This window comes from Drosophila innubila (assembly GCF_004354385.1).
Source record: "Drosophila innubila isolate TH190305 chromosome 2R unlocalized genomic scaffold, UK_Dinn_1.0 1_C_2R, whole genome shotgun sequence".
In the NCBI taxonomy this organism is placed as follows: Eukaryota; Metazoa; Arthropoda; class Insecta; order Diptera; family Drosophilidae; genus Drosophila; species Drosophila innubila.
This window is the reverse complement of record NW_022995374.1, coordinates 19,537,492-19,559,194: the sequence shown is the minus strand read 5'-3', so window position 1 is coordinate 19,559,194 and position 21,703 is coordinate 19,537,492. Positions and strand designations below refer to the sequence as shown.

Sequence of the window (21,703 nt, the reverse complement as noted above, 5' to 3'; positions counted from 1 at the left end):
AACGCGCTCAATGAAATCATCCCAGTTTTTGAATGCAGTCGCACGGCAATACTGTTTGGAAACAGAAATAATACTGGTGTAACTGAAAGAGAGAGCGGTGGAGTGAGAGAGAGAGAAAGAGAACCATTCCCAGTATATTTACAGACACAGGCACAACATAAAAAGCCGGTTCCACAAACAACTCCAACTGCCGATTGTCTTCAGTAATAAACAGACATCGAACGCTGCCGGTTCTCCAACATTTATAAGTTTGTTGTGTACCTGCGAGTGCGTGTGTGCTGCGTATCTGTATCTGTATCTGACGCCAGATACGGCGATTCCTCGCTAACAACCAAACAATAAGAAGAAATACGAAAAACATACAAAAAAAAACAACAACAAAAAAAACACCCACCAATAACACAAAAACAAAATAAAGCAAAAAAAAGCCGGTTCGGTTTCGGTACGGTTTGGTTTTTTTGGACAGGCATCTCAAGGATGCAGTGCGCACTGCATATTTTGTATCTTTGGGATACAAATTAAGTTGATTTGTTGCGCTTCGCTTGCGTTTTAAGTTGGAGATACGAGGGTAATTGAACTGCAGCACAGCCACACATACAAACACACACTCACACACCTAAATATCAAGAGTATCTTCTGCATTGCATTTTATGTATCTAGATACCTTTGTCGGTTACAATTTGACGACAGTCGACAGACTGAAAACTTGGCTGCTTGTCGCTTGTCAATCTAGGCGCTGATAAAAAGAACGCAGCCACAAAACATAAACCAACAACAACAGCAACTAACAGCAAGTGCCCTATAACGTATCTTTGTATCTACGTATCTTTTGGTCGTTGTGTTCAGTGATAAATGCATTTCATGCGTTCCAACTATGTAAATACCAATTTAATTTGAGTGTCTATAGTAAATATAAAGTCGCTGCAATCCCCTTACACCCTGCCCTCCCTCCCCTCAGCAATCCCCCTCACCACCCCCTGAAACGAAGCGTTAAAAAAGGCAGTCAGCAGTTGAAATCGTTGTCTGACTGTCGTGTCCATCCAAATATTGAATATTTACACATGCATTGAGTGAAGTGCATTTTCGAGTGGTTGCACTTACAGTGCCTCTAAAAAAAAAAGGGATATACGAATACGAATTTGAGTACCTATATCATCAGTTTGTCAGCACAGAAGTGAGTGTATCTGTGTGTGTTAACATAGTTCACTAATTGGCCTATAAGCCACATCTGAGATACTTCAAGACACTCGACAAGAATTGACTGAGAACTCATCGAATGGATATGAATACGAATACGAATACGAGTATGCTGTTGATGCTCTGTCTGGTGATTGCTCTATTGGGTAAGTGAATACATTATAAATGCCATTCTCAACAATTTTGAATAGCTGTAAATAGTTCAGCATAAATTGAAATAAACTGAAATAACTTGTAAGAAAATTATGAATGAGTGAGTTTTATAAAAATTACTTCAATAACAATATAAGAATGAAATTACCAAAATTTAACAAACACGCAAAAATTTGTTGTTCGTTTTAGATTGGTTTACATTTATGGAACAGCCGTGATTATATAAGATTATTTATTTACCGAATAATTTTTTGAGCTGTTTATTGAATAAAGTACCTTTTTTTCCAACACATTTTAATTTATTTAAATTTAATTTTTACTTAAGCGGTTTATCTTAATGCTCATAAATTAAAAATGTAAATTAAGTCTGCGTATAAATAAAATAAAAAATAATTATCTAGAATATTCTATATACCAAGTATTTTAAATTAAAATTAATTTTTACCAACTTTGTTTTAATATCTTGATTTAGTTGATTTAGTATGCTAGTTATCTTTTTAATCACGATTTGATATTAGGATTTAAAATAAAGTTAAGTTCGTTCAAAAAATGCTTCGAAAATTTCTCTTTTTTCTTTTTTAATGGTTCTTAAACATAAAACTTTATTGCAATAAAAACTATATCCATAATATTATTTATAGATTTATTTTGCATGTAAATAATAGAAAAAATATATATTTTATAAGTCTCGGTATTTTTTCTGCAGTTTCCCTCACTGAATTTAATCAATGTAAAATATTTTTAAAAGTAACTTTTATCCCTATAGAATGAACCGATTTTATGCTAATTAGTTTTTAATAACAATTTATTAATGAGGTATTTATTGTATATGAAAATTTAATTAAAATAATTATTTTTTAAAAAGTCAAAACAAATTATAAATTTAGTTTATTTGAATGTCTTGAAATGTTTGATTCAAAAAAAATGCAACTTTAGATATTTGAGCTTACAGTTTCTAAAAAATTTAATTTTTTGCTGCGTATTGTGAGTTTTACTTCTTTTAATTCAACAGCAAAATAAACAGCAAGAAAATATTTTGACTTCTCTAAATAAACCTTAAAAATATATGTTTAAATACGAGTTAACGACTTTCCTTTCAATATTCCTTGCCAGTGGGTCTTTGTATGTCTTTTTATTTGTAAGAAAATCGTAATTAGTTGACTCCTTGTTTTTATGCCATTCCTTTAAGCTAAGTAGCTACACGCTTTCTGGCTTCTTAAAAAAAAAGGAAAAAATAATACAACTATAGTGAAACCACAAAGCAATAGCTCAGGTTTCAAATCCAAGCGTTGAGTTGTCTGCAATTGAATTTCAAAGTAAACGGCGCGCAAAATGACTCAATTAAGAGGCAACCAGGGTGGTCAAGGGATGGAGAATGTAGACAGGAGGCAGAGGACAGAAGGAGGATGTAGACCACAGAGTAAGCAAGACTAATGCCTGAAAAGCAGCGGGATAGGAAGCCTACAACTATGGAAAATTATGAGCACTGTCAGGATACTAGATATAAGGATATGCCGGTCAAGTTCAAAATAAAGTCGTTAGGCAAACAACAAGCAAAAAGTAAAGAAAAGCAAACAATGCTAAAGAATAATCACACACACACACGCACTCAAGACAGTACAGGCCAAAAATGTAGGGACTAAAATTAGGATCGCCATTGGCACTTGAAGTGAGAGAAGAGACGCCGAAATTTCAGCTAATCAAATGTAGTTTACGCTGTGAGGAATCCGACGAGCAATCGGATGTGCCAGCAAGACAAAAGCGACACACAATTATGTAAAACTACACACACACACACATGCAAATAAATTCATGTACTTATGTTCGTCAGTGTTGGCAACTTTGCAGCTGCAAAAAAATTGATTTTAGCTGATTTAAACATAGCTACATTTTTTTTAAATTTCTTTATTAATTAATTGAATATCAAAAATAGGTTAAATTAAAAAAAAATTGGATAAAACTGATGTTAGCTTATGAAATTTGTTTAATAAATTATATAAATCTTAAATATTTGTTCAGATTTCCAGATATATTTTCAATAATATTCAAATATTTTATTATATTATAAAATTAATTAGAATAAATCTAACTTCGTAACTTTAAATAAAAATATAATTAATTTACCAAAACTTAAAAAACAAAAATGGGAATGGGAAAAGTTTTGTTTTATAGCTTTTATTTTATAGATTAATAAATGGGTGTTATTTCGTATCTTTTTAGAAAAAAATTTGATAAAAAAAATAGGTTTAAAATTGGTATAAACTGGTAAATATTATTTTATAAATCTGACAGACAAGCTATAACTTTATACTAGCTATTATAATATGGCTAACGTCAAACTGTCATGCTGAATATATCGCCACAATAAAACTATTACTACTACTAATACTATTTTATAAATCATGAAATAAGTGATATTCCTTAAATTTTAAATAAAATTTTAAAAATAATATTGTATGATTATATATATTTTATTTATGAATACTTATAATAGTTACGAAATTTGAATCTGATGATAGGAAAAAGCAAATCAATAAAAGTCTGAGCTGCCGTTTATTGTAAACATAAAAATATATTTTTAAATGGCAAATTTGTCGGGAAAATAGCTGTTCAGTCAACACTGATATTCATGGCTATGCCTGCGTGTATGTGTATGTGTGTGAATGACAGGACACGCTGAAAACTGCTGACTGTTAAGTAGCACAAAGGCAAACAGCCGCAGACAAAAGGCAACCGAAGGCGGAGATGGAAATGGAGTTGGAGTTGAAGTTGGAATCAGAGTTGTTGCCCGTAGCTGTGGCATGAAGCATATTTCAAATCTGTGCTACGTTCAACCGTCCATTATTTGTATGGCAAATAATAAGGCAGACTGTCTCTGTGTGTGTGAGAGTCTTTGTGTGGCAGTCATAATTTGTTATTCAAGCATGCAAAATGCTGCATGCAACATGCCATGCCAGGCATACCACACACACACACACTCACACATATATATATATTTATACTCAGTCAGGCAGCTGACATGAGGCAACAACAAAAACAACTGTGGAGTATGAATATGCAACTCTCATAAAAACTTGCCCCTTTTTGGAGAGCAGGGGACAAACTTAAAGTTCATGTAGAGCACTTCATAATTGTATGAATTAGACGTGTATTGCAAATCTCTAGAGAACTGCCTCTCCTCTTCTCATTCCCCTTATGCTCTTCGCCTTCGAGCTCAGATTTGAAGCAGTTACGTAAAACTCATTAAAAGTGCTCAAAAAATACATAAAAAATAAATATAAATATAAATAATTTGAATTCAGAATTGTTAATGTTTCTCAGATGGTGCTTACAAGTATAGTTAAGATTTAATAAGGTATAACAGAATTCTATAAACCGATCATTATATACAAAAGTACTTATTTAAAAATTGATTTCCTCAAAATACTTTAAATATTTAAGTTTATTTAGTGGTTTTATTAATACGCGATACGTTGAAATGGTCGCAATAAATATCTTCTGATATAAGAGATTGACATTTAATAGTCTTTATTATCTAACAAAATAACAAACAAAACAATATTCATGTTTCTTTTGATAAATTTTATTGCCTTACATAAATGATATATGTACAGCAAATTCCTAAAGATCGAATAATACGTGTAGTCACAATTATGAATAAGATAATGAGTATCATTGCATTCAAGTTAAATTCCATAAGAAATACGCACAAATGGACATCCTTTCATTTGTCATGTTCTTTTTAATATTTTCCTTGCTTTTCTTTTTAAGCTGTCGTTATTTTATGCCTTGTTGTGAGCCCTAGATCAAACTTTTGAAGGGTAATTGTCATGCACATTTATTTCAACCGTCCATTCCGACGTTGTCCCCTTCTCTTTCTTTCTGTATTTTTCTCTATCTCACTTGTTTAACTCTTCGAATGCTTTTCTCATGTTGACTTGCAGTTTTTCCAAAGATTTCACAATGTTGACTCTGAAAATACCAGAAATTCTTGAGTGACAGTTCAGATTTTTCTCTCCTTTACTATTTGATTTTATTTTGGTTTTCTTTGGCCTGGAAAAGCAAATCAAATTCCACCCGAGGGGGCAGATTCGAATAACAAACAAGACACTATCATGGGGCGAGTTCAAGTGCTGACTGTGCCACATGTAGCAGGCACATGAATTCCTTCCTGATTATTACAGCGATATTTTCGCATTCATTGCTCTTAATCGACAAATGTTGCCTCAGCAGTTGGTCAACGATTTCAACTCTCGATTGACTTGATGACTCGCTGACTCTGAATTTTTTTTTGGAACTCGAATGTAGCGCAAACAAACGAACTAATTATCACACACACAGACAGGCAGACGGATACGTTTGAGCCTGGACTACCCGCTGCTTTGCTTGCCACAATCAACACTGTTACAGCCCTACACTGTAACACTGTGTGGCACACACAGACTTCACTTTTTGCCCGCGTCAGCACAATCAAGACGAAACAATCCGTATCGAACCTTACCGCGTTCCCATTTTTATACCCTTCCAGAGGGTATTTTATTATGTCACAAAAAAAGATCAAACATTTCTTAATTTTTCTGAATTTATTATAATCTGTATGCTTATAATGAAATTAAACAAAATATTAGATTTTTTTTTTTGCAAAAGTTTCGTAATGGTGTTTTAAATTTAAAAACAAGCATGTCCAAATTTAGAATGGCATATAGACAATTTTTTTGGTATTTTAAATAAAATTAAATATTTTATTATATACATTTTATAATTGTTATGATGAAAGTGTATAAAATCTTCGTTGTGCCAAGGATAAATTATCATTTCTGTTCTTTAATCGACGCGTAGTAAACTGACTGACTTCCCGACTGACGACTTGAGACTGGCGACTGGAGACTGGCGACTGCAGAAAATTAAATCGATTCTGCTTGGTTAAATTCGACTCAAATAGAGGGAGACTGAAGCTTCTGACTGGCCCAAAGACTGCCCCACAACATGCCACACAGCCTTTGTGGCTTCAACGTTGTTGTATGTGGTGTATCATAACACGTTGCTGGCTATGTGACTGGCATATGATTGAACAACAACAACAACAATAACAGTAACAACAACCACAATAACAACAAATGAGTTTAATGATCATGCTGCTGTTGTTGTTTCTATTGTACCTTCCTTTTGGTCTGCTTATTGATTCCGTGTTGTGCCACGCCTTTTACTAAAGTTTGCCTTTTTGAGGTGTTTACTTAAATTGCTTCAATTAGTGCCAAAATGTAATGTTGCCCATTTTGTAGTTTTTGCTCCCTAGTCTACCTTTTTTTCTTCCCTTTCCTTCCCTCCTCTCTTTCTCCTTTTGTTTTTTTTCTTACTCTCTCTCTGCAGGAGATGCACACCTCGTACAATCAAAAATAATCGTTTTGGAATTGCTTGCCAAGTTGGCTTTTAACTTGGCCATACTCTTCTTTCTTCCCCTTTTGTGGTTAAACCACTAATTTTTCGTGTGTATATATGTGTGTGTGCCCATTTAGTTAGGTGGCGCCTAATAGCAATTGGCTTAATGGAAATCTTTATTTTTATCCACAAAAAAACCAGAACAATGAAAGAGAATTGCAGATAACATTAAGAAAAGATTTTTATTATTTTCATTTTGATTTCTACGATTGCTTTCAAAAAATTCAAATTAAATTCAACTTAATGATACTTAAAGAGAATTGCAGGTTAGCTTTTTTTTATATTTAGATAGTATAATTTTAGATAGTATTTAAAATCTAAAGTAAACGATTTTTGTTCAATTTTTATTGTTTTTTTTAACGATATATCCGATGCATTTTTTAGTTCTATTAATTAATTTTCTTTTAAATTTAAAATATTTTAGTTTTTAATACTTTAAATCTCAAAGAGTAAAATCATTTCTGGATCTCTTAATTTATAATTAAATAATGATTTTAATGCAAAAATAAAATCGGTTTCCTTCAGTATAATTCTATTTACAACTGCAAATTTTATGCATTGACAGTCTCAAGTCATACATTATTCATTGTTTTTTTTAACGATATATCCGATGCATTTTTTAGTTCTATTAATTAATTTTCTTTTAAATTTAAAATATTTTAGTTTTTAATACTTTAAATCTCTAAGAGTAAAATCATTTCTGGATCTCTTAATTTATAATTAAATAATGATTTTAATGCAAAAATAAAATCGGTTTCTTTCAGTATAATACAACTGCAAATTTTATGCATTGACAGTCTCAAGTCATACATTAGCAATTTCCCTTTGATCAGGATTTCCTTATTTGTTTTCACACTAATCCAAAAATAAATTTTATTTGCCATAAATTGCATTTGCGGCCCACTGATTGCATTAAAATGTTTTTTATTATCAGTTGCATTGTTAAGACCCAAATTTTAATTATATTGACTGAATACAGCAGCGCATAGACCTTTTGTTTAATTTACATGTGCGGCTTTTCACTTTTTACTATAGGGTAAATAAAATATTGTTATAAAGATGTCACATTATTAAAAAAAGCATGAACAAAAAATTTATTATAATTTCAGAATAAAAGTAATAATTAAAGTATTTAATATTCCAATTGATGTAATATGTTTATTTTTTTTAATTTATGCTTGATTTTTAACATTTCCTTACATTTAAGCTCAAAATATTTTAATTAACAAGACACTGTTAAAACTGGTTTTAGTCTATAATGTTATAAATTTTAAAATTCTGTTAGGATTTTTTTCATACTTTTTCCCATCAAAAGTATTTTAGTGTAATAATATGTTAATATGTTTCCCAGAGTATTTTATCTTCGTTATGCTACTTTGTGAATTATATATACAACATTTTTTGCTCATGTTGTATGTAATATTTATGTTTTTTCGCTGTTGTTTTAACGTTTTGTCGACACGCAAAAGCGCCTGTCTGTATGCTATGTAATTTTATTTTTTGTTTATGTATTTTTTTTTTTGAGGCCTTTTGCCGCTTAACAAAATTGCATTTAGCTTAAACACTGTAATTTAAGCCGCTTAAGCGCATTTAATTTGCTTAAACCACTTTAATCAAGCGCAATTATGGTAAATGAAATTTTTGTTAATTATATTAAATTGCTGTTGACTTCAAGGCCCCAAGGGAATCGCTTGCAGGTGCCTATTAAAAAGTTAACCCTCTGAACAATAAGTTCATTATAAATATGTATAATACCTATGTACATGGCGTCAGCTTGACTTCTGTATGACAGTTTTAAATATAATAATAATAAAAGAAAATATTATATTAATTAATTGGTTTAAACTTTAAAGGTTAAATAAAACCTAGTGATGCCTGAAAATTTTTAGTAATCAGTCTTTGCTAGTATTCTATAAAAGTTAATAAAACAAAATTATATATAATATTAAGTATAGCTTGAACATATAAATTATTCATGGTTATTTCACAAATAATGACTAGGGAAAAGGAAAAGCCAGTTAAGTTGTTGATAAATAATAATAATACCTGTTGACGTATATGTCCGGCATTATTCTATCATTAATCCTCTGGCATTTGCAATTACATTACAGCTCCCAGCTTGGTCAGCTCATCACGTTGCATTCAACCGGGACAGAGTCAGGCATTTATTGAGAACGATGCCGTTGACTTTAGCTGTGAGGCAAGAGGACCCTCCGCAGATTTGCATTACGAGTGGTTGCATAATGGTGAGTACACAGTGAATATCTAGTAATCTAGTATTTCCCACCACATATAATAAACTTGATTTCTCACTATAATTCCAATTTTTTTTTATTTCTATTTAAAAAAAAGAGTTTATAAATGCGAAATCTTAAATATATTATCAATTTAAATTTTAAACAAGAGCTCAAAACCTCTCGTTAAATTCTGAATACAAAAGTAATTAAATAAAGAACTGATCTATGCCGAAAAGCATATGTAAAAAATCATTTTACTCATTTATAATAATAAACTGAATAATAAACTAATCATAATAAATAAATAATTATAAACTGAAATCAAGTATTTTACTATCAAGATGTATTCTCTTATTTTAAAATATACGTTCTCATCGTATTTTTTAAATAAATGATCTTAAAATGATCTTCTGACAATACTTTTAATTTTCGTCTATAAAATTCGTCGAAATCAACATTTATTCTACCAGTGTAAAGTTTTATTTCATTCAAGATTATTTTCTGTTAAATAAAAATTATTTAGAGATGGTTAAAGTTTTATTATGCTCAATTTCTTACTTAGATCATGTGTGAATTTTAAGAATATCATATATTTAAATAGATTTCACTCTAATTTAAGTATGATATTCAATTTTTCTCTGTGTGTAGATTCTAGTGAGACAGTGAGTGTGAGAAATAAAGTCCACTTTATGTTCGAGTCTCTTCTTAACATTATATTATTCAATGCCATTGCAGGTCAACAAATTATGTACGACAAGCGCGTGCAACAAATCGGTGGCAATTTGCATATCGAGTCGGTGCAACGCGACGATGCTGGTGACTTTGTGTGCATTGCAACCAGTGTGGCAAGCGGCGCCAGGCAGGAGTCGCCACCAGCTAAATTGAGCGTAATATGTAAGTACCTATCAAGTTCTATACAATAAAAACTTATTCAAGATGCAGGCGACTGAAGATTGTATATAATGCCTATGATTATGGCCAAGTCTAAAGTGTTGGCTATGATTATGAGAACATATTCCAAGTACTCGTGTCTGAGAGAGTTCAACTTCCTCACAACTCAACAACAAACTATAAAATACAACACCGTTGAAAGATATAAACCAAAACTTTTGATGTACATGCGTCACGCACACAATTTTCTGACTTTACCACCTTCCTGTTCATGCCACAGGAAGTGCACTGCAATGCACAACCGAGGTAACGTTGCATGAAAGAAAGAAAGGGAAGACAGAGGGAGAGAAAGAGAGAGAAGAGCAACAAGATCCATGGCAAGTGCAGTTCCAGTTGCAGTTCCAATTGCATTTGTTATACTCTTGCTGAGAGTATTAAAATCTAGTCACGTAATGCGTAACGCATCAAAAAAAAAAGTATATTCAGTTAGTTAAGTTATTATATTAAAAATAAAAGTTCTGTTATTTGATTTATTGACTTATTCAAGCGCCTTATGAAAATGCAGAATCGATCTTAATTTTAAATAGAATTTTAATGAAGTAATGATGCAAGTCTTTCAGCTTAAAAGATATGTTGTTGAAATTTGGCACAAATCTATCTGTAAATATATCGAATTTCTATATCATCGCTCGCTCGAAAATCAAGCTTTTGTATGAAAAACTTTCTTGATTCTTGGGATATTCCAGGAAAATTTACAAAATATGCATTTAATAGAGTTTTAAGCATCCTGATTAAATTTGGCTAAAATCGAACTGCTATTTTATATAGTTACCATATAAATAATCGTTCAAAAATTAGTTTCTAGTATGAAAAACTTTTTTATTTATTGGGATTTTTTTACCAAACTAACAGATATTTTATGTAGTATTGTTCCATTCATTCTGATCAAGATTAGTTAAAATTCGAAAACTATAGCATAAAATTAAAACATATTTTGGTACTTCGGTAGACTGTATTGTATATCTGTCGTAACGATCAAATAAATAAGAAAGTAAATTGCAAGATATTGTGTATAAATTTAAAATGATTTTTTTGAACAATTAATTGTTTATTAAATCTTCAAGGGTATCGAAAATTCGGCGTGTCTTTGATAATTTGCCTTTCTGATTTTTCTTTGCCGTCGTCGGCGTCATGTGATTGATGTTCATTCAGTTGCATTGCCTTTAAGCAGAAAAATGCATATATTTAACAAACAGTCGATGCCCCTAAAAACCCATAGTCTCTACCCCCACTCCTTACCCCCAACTTCCCAGCTCCCTTGGCCACACGTGTAAACAAAACGAGTGGAAGTTTTATGCACAATCTGTGTTGCATGTGTTGTATCTGTATTTGTATTTCTATATGTATTTGTATCTGTATCTGTGGTTGGAATCGGAGTCCCTTGTAGTTGGCTGCCTCGTGCTTCAACTGCTGTCAGCACCGCCTGGCAGCTGATCAAAGTCGTTGAACATCATCAAAGAAGCGTCTTCCCTTAACACCCTCCCCACCCCCAGCCCAGTCTCTATTTTTAAAGATTTTACTTGCTGCACTCAAGTGTTTTACCTAATTAATTAACTAATTAATTTGTAGTTTTTGGGAGTTGATTTTAATTGCAGCTGGCGTTGTTGAAAGGTCGCTAAGTGCCCCAAAGGGGAAGGGTGGAGAGAAAAGAAGGCAAGGGGAAAGGGGTGTGGCGCCATTACACTGCTGAAAACTGTAAGTGGGTTATCTTCCGCCTCCCACAAACCTCTTTTCCAGACAAGTCTGCAAATGTCCACAAGGCAGACAAAAACTATTGAAATATGCATGATTTTAGAGTATAGGTATTCCCTCGAAATGGGTGAGTTATTGGGATTTAAGGGGTAGGAAATTGGAAGAAGAAAACTCCGATTGTCATTCGCAATCTTTCAGCTAGAAAAAAATGTTCAATTAAGCGCAACAAAAGAGACATTTTATTTGCAACATTAAAAAAATTAAACAAAGAATAAATGCGGAAAAAAGAATCAGGCCACAAGCTTAATGCTCTTTAAAATATGAACAAAAAATTATAAAAAAAAAATAATTTTTTAGAGCATAGTTTCCAAAGTATTTACAAATTTAAAAAAATAAAAGAGTTTTAAAAATTATATGCTTTACTTAACTTCTTTTATGGATTAAAATTAAAATAGAATGTCAAATATGTCAATATCAAATAAAATTTTGAATATTCTTATTTAATTATATTCATATAATTTAATAATGATGCATTACTATTTTTATTAATAACCAGTTTGGAGAAAATATTTTGAAAAAAACAGATTTATAAATATTTTATTTTAGTTTTATTAATAACCAGAAAAAATGTCGAGAAAAATCTTATTAAATTTAAATTTAAGAATTACATTGGAATTTCAATGAATCAAATTTTTGAAGGGATCTTAAATAACAGATCTATTTGGTTTGAAAAGTGAAATCCTATAATATTATTATTATTGTTTAGAGACAAATTTTTGCTATTAAATCCAAAGAATTCCCATTGTTTATATCGTAATGAAAACAATGCAATTATAGAGTTGCCCAATGAAATGGATGTTGTTGGCAACTTGAGGACAATGTTAGGAATTTGTCGTTGCATGCATGTCAGACTCAGATGCAGTCTTGTTATACAGAAACAAGCAGACACAGAATGGGAAAACAAAACCAAAATTGGCAAGAGGGGAGAGAATAAAAGAGTAGAAGAAGAATTGGGAATAGAAACAGAAACAGAGACCAGACGAGAGCCAGACAACTGGCAGCCCAGTCAAACAGACAGACGGACAGAAAGACAGAGAGACAGACCTTGTAAAAGGGGTTGTTGGACTTCTGAACTAACAAGGATAACCCAAGGATATATACAAAGGGGACCAACAGCTGAGCATGGAAACGATGTTGGATACCAAATAAAAGTAGGAAAAAAACAGAGAACGGTGCTGAAATGTACATGGAAATGAAATGCAACATTAACACGAAACATAAACATAAAATGAGAAATGTGAAATGGCAATGGCAACAGCAACAACACAGCAGCAGCAAAGCCAGGCAAAGTCATAAAAACCAAACAAAATGCAAAGACACGACTTACAAAACAGAGGGCGAGACGTTGTTTGAGGACAAATCAACCCTCAGCGACCAAACACCCCCAACAAAAATACAAACACACATACTCGTATGACTGACTCTTGTGCCCGTTACTTTTGTTGTTGTTGTTGTTGCTACACAAGTTCAAGTTGACTGCAGTTGGCAACTTGGGTTTTTGGATCCTGCACTTGCAAAGTGCAAAGGGTATATTAAGTTTGTGAAAGACTTAATAAAGTTTAAAATTTTACATTTTTTTACAACTTTGAACTCTTGTAACTTAGCCAAAATGGATCCGATTTTCATGTGAAATATGATTGTGATAATTTGTTTATTCCTGATTGATTCTGCATTTTAGTTTTTTTCATTTCAAATTTTTTTTTTCAACCATAAGCCATCTATCATAGCTTTAATACCCCCTTATCATTTTAAAAAACTTGGAACTCTCATAATTTTGCCAAAACTCAACCGATTTGCATGAGAAATGTCGTTCTGTTCATAATTTGCTACCGAATCGATTCTGCATTTAAATTTTGTTCACTTAAAAAATTTAACATATCTCGATCATATCCATAGCCTATTCTCTTTCCTTACCCACCCATTGACATTTATTCGAAAACTTTGATCTCTCACAACTTTGTCAAAACTCAACCGATTTTCATCTGGAATGTCATTTTCTTCATGATTTGGCATACAAATTGATTCTGCCTTTCATCAGCTATCTATCGTCCATAACTTTATTGTCACAACTTTTTCCAAAAACTTTGAACTGTCTTAACATTGACAAAACTCAATCGAATTCTTAAATTAATTCTGTATCAAATATCCATTTTAAATTTAAATTTAAGATAGTTGTGTATATTGAACAGTGTGCAGAGTCTCTGAGAGTCGAGTTTGCTTGACTTAAGACTTTAATACTAGTTCTGTAAAAATATATTATCTACGTATATGTATGTATGTATTTGGGGGCAAGCGGATAATTTTCATTATGTGAATGCCGGAAAAACGCATAAAATTTTACGAGCTCCAGAACGTGGAAGAACATTAAAGCGACGCAGACAGAAACTGTAGTCAGCTTTTTGGCGCGTCTTTCCTTCTCTTTCTCCCTGCCATTCTCTGTCTTTTTCTCACCCTGGTCTATTTCGTTTACTTTTGGCTTCGACTTGTAGTTACATGAGTTGATCATTAGCAGAAAAGTTTCAGCAATTGAGTGGATATAGTAGAAACATTGTCCGGACCAGACAATGTGCGATAATCGAATGTTTAACGTTTTAATTTGAAAACTGTGTGACCAGAGGGGGAAAATGTCAGTCAATAGGGGGAAAGGAGTTAAACGTTAGATGGTGGCTAACTTTAATTAAAGATCTGCTGGCAAAGATAGCACACTGAGTAGAGGGATTTTGGCCAATTGTTGCCATAAATTTACCGTCCAAATTGCAGGCCAAAACAAAATAATGGCAATAAAATAAACAAACTAAGATATTAAAGCTTAAATTCTGTTTTTTGTTTTTCTTTATTTAATATAAAAATAAATAGGTTTTAATTTGACAGTATTCAAAAAAAATAAATTAGAATTTTAGTGTTTTGAAATGAAATCACGACCAATTATTTCTTACGATTATCTTTTATATCTTTAGCCGCTTTAATATCAAATTTTATAAAAGATTTGGCTCCACAGTATTTTTAAGAACAAAATAAGTTATATATTTTAGTAAGAAAATATATGAAGCTTCCAAAAATATTGGATTTCATCAGCATTTTATAATAAATTTATTCACTGTTTTAAAACGTATTATTTTTATTTAAGTACATGAATATTTTGCAGCAACGATTTAAATTCGATTTAATCAATTCTAATATTTAGTTTTAAGAATGAACGGCCCAATTCCGAAAAACCGTGCTTAGGATTATGTTTAATTTTATCAGCTGCGTATTTTTTCTTAAATTCCTTACATTTGCTCTCAAAGTTCTGGTCGATGTCATCCTCAACCTGCTTTTGAGTTAAGAAGTTGTCATTCGCCTTGCACTGATCGATGATAAACTTAAAGTCCTTGTTTTCGCTCAGTGTAATCGGATTACCGATCAGTATCATCAACGACTTGGCACGAGAAAGCATTACGTTCACACGACGAGGATTTGAGAGGAAATGTGTTCTCTTAAACGAACTGACCATGGAAGCAATTATGATTGTCTTCTCACGTCCCTGGTAACTCTCCACACTCCCAACCTCCACATTATTCTGATTTCTTTCGCGGAGCATGCGATCAATCAGCTTACACTGAGCCAAATACGGAGTGACAATGCCAATGTCCACCTGATTCACTTCGACGCCATCGCCAAGTCCATCACAGAGCAGTTTCAACACCATCCAGCAGGCAATATCGGCTTCTAGAGCATTAAAACTGCTGGTCGAGTGATCTTCACGCTTTGTATCTCCACTTGCAGTTTGGAATAAGATTGGGAACTTTCCATTTGGCAGCTGACTCCAATTGGTAGCTTGGTTGACCTGCGAGAGGGGAGCTAAGGGAATAAGTTCACCATTGTAGTACAGTTTGTTGTAGATGCCGACGATCTCTGGATGCGATCTGTAGTTGCGTCGCAGTCGCGTCTGCAATGTCTGATCATAGTTTCCACTTGAATCGACTTCATACAATTTGCCAAGCAACAGACGCTCCATCAAAGAATGACCAAGTCCCAGAGAAGCCGCGCGATCATTCTTGATCACCGCTTCCAGCTGCTTGTGATCTCCAGAGAGTATGACATGACATGAAGAGGACAAGTCCTTAAACAATACGCCCATCAAGGCTTCTGCTTCTGTTGATGCGGCCGCTTCGTCAATGAAAACGTGAGAAAATCGATCACCAGAAGAGCAAGTATATATACGACCAACGCTGCACAGTGTTGCGACAATTATTTTAAACAAATTTAATTTTCCCTCCTTGAGACCTTTGGTAGATAGACTCATAGAGTTCTTCTTTAGTAAGGCAGGTATTTTTTTTCTATTATAGGAAGTCGAATAAAAGCGTCGCAAGTGATCCTTGACCATCCCATGCAACTCAAAACACTCATGTAATCTTAAGGCGATCGTATCGCATGCGGAATTGGAACCGGCAGTGACAAGGATGCGATTTCCTTGTTTGTAAAGTTGCATAATGGCCTCCACAATGGTGGTAGTTTTACCAGTGCCTGAATTGGAGATACTTGATCAGTAAATGTTTGTGAATGATCAACTAGAAATGGGTATCGATTTTAATTTATTTTTCACTTTAGCTTCATTTATCTTAAGTAGACCAAAAATTAGAAGTCGAGATTCTGAATAAGCCAATTAATCATTTTTATAGTAACTTTTATATTAAAATATAAAAGGTAAAATAAATATCGATATTCATTCCAATGATCAATTTTCTTCAACTCACCTGGTGGTCCAAACACAATATATGGTGCCTGGGGATTGGGTCCAGCAACGATCTGATTAACAGCCTGTAATTGCTCGGCATTTGTGCGAATCGAAGAATTGTAAAGATTCAAGGTGTTCGGTGCATTGGATACAGTTGTTTTCTGCTGCTTGGGATCTACGATCGGGAACAGATAGCGACGAAGATTGGGACTTTCATTCAAAATTTCCAGTGCATGATATATTAAACGAACCGGAATACGTGGAGCACGAAAAATTACATCGTATTTAATGTCAGTTTTAAAGAATTGTGGGTTACAATGCTCGTACTCCTTACGATTATCTTCACTCTTTTTAAATTGAAAGGTGACTTTTTTGTGTGTTACACTTGTAACTTCAGCCACATGACGATGATCTGAGGATCCACAACAAATTTTTTCATTTTCATGTGGCATAAGTGCAAGAATTCCTGAAATTGCACGGAATCCCCTGGGAAACAATACAATTTCATCCATATTTGGTGTCAATACATCTTTAACGTTAACTCCCGTTTTGTTTGGTATTATGGAGAACCTATTTTCAGGTTCTTTGTTTACTTGTACACTCGACTGTATTAGCTGAGAATAGTACTGCATTGAGGATATATCTTCAATACTGATCAGCATCCGAAGGACTGTGCACACATTGTCATAGTCGACTTTTCGTGATTTTAGATATAGTCCAAAAGTGGCATCGGCTTTTATCAAACTTTCCTCACTAAAATCTGCCGCCAAGGCATCCAACATTTTCTCACTGGGCTCGTAATTTAATAGTTTATCCATTTTACAAAATGATATTAAATTAATTCACTAGAGTGAACCAAAACGATTTTTTAAAAATACAAAAAGCTCAAATTTTAAATGCTAGCTGACAGCTCACGATCAATTCACGACTGACAATTTAAGGGAAATCACAAGTTCGAAGAAGACAAGTGATCTAGATTCTAGAAAGATCTGCAATAATAATTATTATTATTATCGATTATAATCGATTGTAGCGATACAAATGCCAATCAATTTGCAAAGTTATAGCAACGAGCTTTTGTTAAGCATCTTTGCACGTCTAGTGTTGCCTAAAGTTATTTACAAATTCATTCAATGCAATTAAACGAGAGCGAAATTAAAAGAGAGGCAGAGAGAGAGAGAGAGAGAGTTTGTGAGCTTTGTTACGACGCAGTAGCTAAGCATTTCTACATAAACGAGCCAGTGTTGCCTGCACAACTTTTTCCCTGCCAAATCTGGCTATCTTTAATCTTGAAGGGTTACTTCAATAGTAACCTGTTTCTGTTTCGCTTTTGTTGCTCTAAGCAAAATATATGTAAAATTTATAGGTTGAAGTTGCCAGCACTGTAATAAATAATATGTTTACATACAGTTAGTAATTGTTTTTATACAAAAATACTCACAAATTTACTTAATATTATTTGAAATAACTTGTTTTGGGAGAAACTTAAGCAACTATAATAAAAGAAGAAAAAAACAAAAACAAATCCAAGAAATGTTGAAACTGGTTAAATGTAAAGCTTTACAGCGGATATAAACCATTTTATCACGTTAAATAACCGCAGCTTGAATTTTTTTTAACTTACCTAAATATATTTGTATATGTATAACGATACAAATAGATTAATATTTTCACAAATTCGCTTAGCTATAAATAAGCTACTTTTAAAACGCTTAGATGTGGTCCGCAATAATCAACAGAAACAAATCCATTTTCGCCGGTTGCGCAGCGCTGATTCACTTCATTGCCAGCTGAATTTTGACGATAACGTCAGTGTATATACATATGCTCTGTACAGAATAAAGCAGGATGTATTAAATATATAAAAGCCAAACATTTAATGTATAGAAACTTTTTATTGTGGAGAGTAAAAATAAAGAGAGATAACATTTATCTCTATTATATTTTTTTTAATTAGTCATTTTTAGTTGGGCATGCTGCTTGCTATTTTTATTGGTATAGGGTATTTTCGTGCATTATATCATTAAGTTGCTTGTTTGCGTTGGCTATGCGCTCTTTTGAGTTTTGTGAATCCCATAAAATTTTTAGTTGGCAATTGATCGTCGTCTGAGAACGTTTATTTAACTGAGTGAAATTCAATTATTGCAAATTGATATATATAATATATTTAATTTAAACTACATGTTTATGTGTAGATACATATATTAAAACATATTTTACATTTGCAAGTGAAGTGTTTGAACAATGGATTCGCTATCAGAGTATAAGCCCAGTGAAAAATGGCTGCCGGCCGTAAAGGCAAACTTCAATGATAAAAGTCTTGTTGAAGTAGAGCCGATAATGCGACTATATCTGCATGATCGCAAATTTAACTATGACAATTTCTGTGCTGTTTTGAGAACACTTCTTACAATTGATGATTTATCAACAACGCAACTTTATGCTGATCTCACTCAGTTAAACGTTAATGTGGAGATGAATAAGAAGAACCAATTCTTCATAAAGTTTAGTAAGGATACAGTGCATAATGAAAGTCTGCTGTCATCCCATATTGATCAAATCGTGTTCGTGCCCCGCGATCCGTCCAAGGATTCGTCACTGCCAAAGCCACTTGTCCTGGCAAATACCATAACTCAAGGTCATGTGGAAACAATTTTGAGGGTGACACGCAATCGTGTTATCTTTAATTTCCGTGCAGATTTGTTGAACAACTCTTATGACGTCATCTTTCGTGCTCCACGTATCCCGGTTCGTCTAATGTATCATGCACTGGAAATTTTTAATAGGAGCCCTAATCTTCGTCGTTATCTGTTTCCGATCGTGGATTCCAGCAAGGAGAAAACACCTGTGTCCAATAAACCGAACGCCTTGAATCTTTACAACCCTTCGATTCGCATAAATGTCGAGCAATTACAGGCTGTAAATCAGATCGTTGCTGGTCCCAATCCCCAAGCACCATATATTGTGTTTGGGCCACCTGGTGAGTGGAAGAAAATTGATCATAGAAATAAGTATCGATAAAAATTTTATTTCGTACATATTAAGTATATACTATATAAATTTTTAGACAGCTAGTTCGAAAACTTGTTTTCTGATTCTTGTTGACGTTAGATCAATTAAGTTATAGTGTAATAAAATAAGTATCGATACTTGTTTCTATTGTAGTTAATCATTCACAACATTTTCTGATCAAGTATCTCCAATTCAGGCACTGGTAAAACCACCACCATAGTGGAGGCCATTATGCAACTCTACAAAAAAGGAAACAACCGCATCCTTGTAACTGCTGGTTCAAACTCTGCATGCGATACGATCGCCTTAAGAATCATCAAGTATATAGAAACATATGCTGAATTTCAGGGAAATTCGAATGTCATGTTGCGACTGTTGCCTTACACAAGATTCAAAAAGGCCAAGAAAACAATTCCTCCAAAGGTACTCGAATATTCCAACTTTGCAACAAAGAAAAAAGGCGTTCGTTATGTATACGAAAGTTTGACAAAAGCGAAGTTATCACAGTATGGCATTATTGTGACCACACTGTGCACAGTGGGCATTGTGAATCTGGTGAATAAACCGCAGTTTACTCACATTTTCATTGATGAGGCCGCAGCATCCATTGAACCTGAATCCCTGCTGGGCATGGTGGGAGTTATGGGAAGTCAATGTCATGTCATACTCTCTGGTGATCACAAGCAGCTGGGAGCGGTGATCAAGAATGATCGTGCGGCTTCTCTGGGTCTGGGTAAATCTTTGATGGAGCGTCTGCTGCTCCACAAATTGTATGAAGTCGATCCAAGTGGAAACTACGATCAGACATTGCAGACGCGACTGCGACGCAACTACAGATCGCATCCAGAGATCGTCGGCATCTACAACAAACTGTACTACAATGGAGAACTTATTCCATTGGCTCCCCTCTCACAGGTCAGCCAGGCTGCGAAGTGGAGTGTCATACCCAATGGACATTTCCCAATCTTATTCCAAGCGGCGCACGGAGCAACTGAGCGGGAAAACCATTCGACCAGTAGCTTCAATGAGCGGGAAGCCGTTGTGCTCTGTTGGTATCTGTCGAGTCTACTCAAAGAGGAAAATGTGGAACAGGAGGATATTGGCATTGTGTCTCCTTATTTGGCGCAATGCAAGTTACTTAAGCGAATGCTTCGCAAGAGGAACCTCACAAGGGTGAAGGTGGGCAGCGTGGAGAGTTACCAGGGAGGGGAAAAGACCATCATAATTGCATCCATGGTCAGTTCGTTTAAGAGCACACATTTCCTCTCGAATCCTCGTCGGGTTAATGTCTTACTTTCTCGTGCCAAGTCGTTGATGATACTGATCGGAAATCCCATAACACTGAGCGAAAACAAGGACTTTAAGTTTATTATCGATCTGTGTAAGGAGAATGGAAATCTACTCTACAATGAGAGTAACTTGAGGGATGACTTCAGCAAGAGACAGGAGAACGAATCAACAAAAAATGAGGACAGCGACAGCGACAGTAGCTCCGGATCAGAAACCCCAACTCTGGAGAATAAATTGAGACACCTTTTGCTGAGCATTAAAAATTAACATTTTCATACTTAATATTTGGAAACAGTTTTGATCATCAGATGTTTTAAAACAATAAATTCTTTGATTTTTTATTTACACATATATTCAGATAATATTTAAAAATTATAATAAATTCCTTTTCATACTAATAATATAATTGGAGCTTACTAAAATTTGAATACTTATTTACTATTAATACTCAATATTGGATTACAAATTTGACTCTTTTTTAATACTATTGGAATACATACATATTGGAATAAAAATTTATATTTTCTTTTAAGCCATACATATATTGAGAACATTTCAAAATAAATAATTTTGTTTTTAAAGTTACATATTGGAATACAGATTTGATTTTTTAATTACACTTATTTTTAGTTGCAATGTGCACTGCAATATCTTTATTTGTTGACAATTTCTCGGAAATATCGATGACATCGATTAATCAAAAAATGGGGTTCAGTTTGCAAAAAAATTGATACCATGTGTAAGGAAATATTTTTGAAATGCGGCCGCTTTAAGTATTGCTGATCGGCATACGTTAACACAATGCAAATGCATATAATAATATTTTCGTCTCTAATTTCAAATGAAATGCAGTTTTTTTCAGTAATCAAATACAATTTAAATAAACATTCTAATGCATTTCACTTGAAGATCGACTTGAATATAACTCACTTTCTGAATGAATATCAAGTTCACA

General features: G+C 33.4%; 2 protein-coding genes across 2 annotated transcripts in view; both read left to right on the top strand.

The window, feature by feature from the left end:
• The first annotated feature begins 195 nt into the window (after positions 1-195).
• LOC117783983 (tyrosine-protein kinase-like otk) overlaps positions 196-21,703 on the top strand; it is a 30,821-nt gene continuing 9,313 nt past the window's right edge. The window contains exons 1-3 of the mRNA XM_034621568.1: positions 196-1,343; positions 8,901-9,035; positions 9,762-9,920. Of these exons, the coding sequence (XP_034477459.1) occupies positions 1,277-1,343; positions 8,901-9,035; positions 9,762-9,920 (361 nt within the window). The 5' untranslated portion in view covers positions 196-1,276. The remainder of the gene's footprint in view (positions 1,344-8,900; positions 9,036-9,761; positions 9,921-21,703) is intronic.
• On the top strand, positions 18,534-21,121 carry LOC117783984 (putative helicase MOV-10). Its single transcript, XM_034621569.1, has 2 exons — positions 18,534-19,426; positions 19,655-21,121. Exons 1-2 carry the CDS (start codon positions 18,691-18,693, stop codon positions 21,013-21,015), a joined length of 2,097 nt encoding a protein of 698 aa, XP_034477460.1. The 5' UTR covers positions 18,534-18,690; the 3' UTR covers positions 21,016-21,121.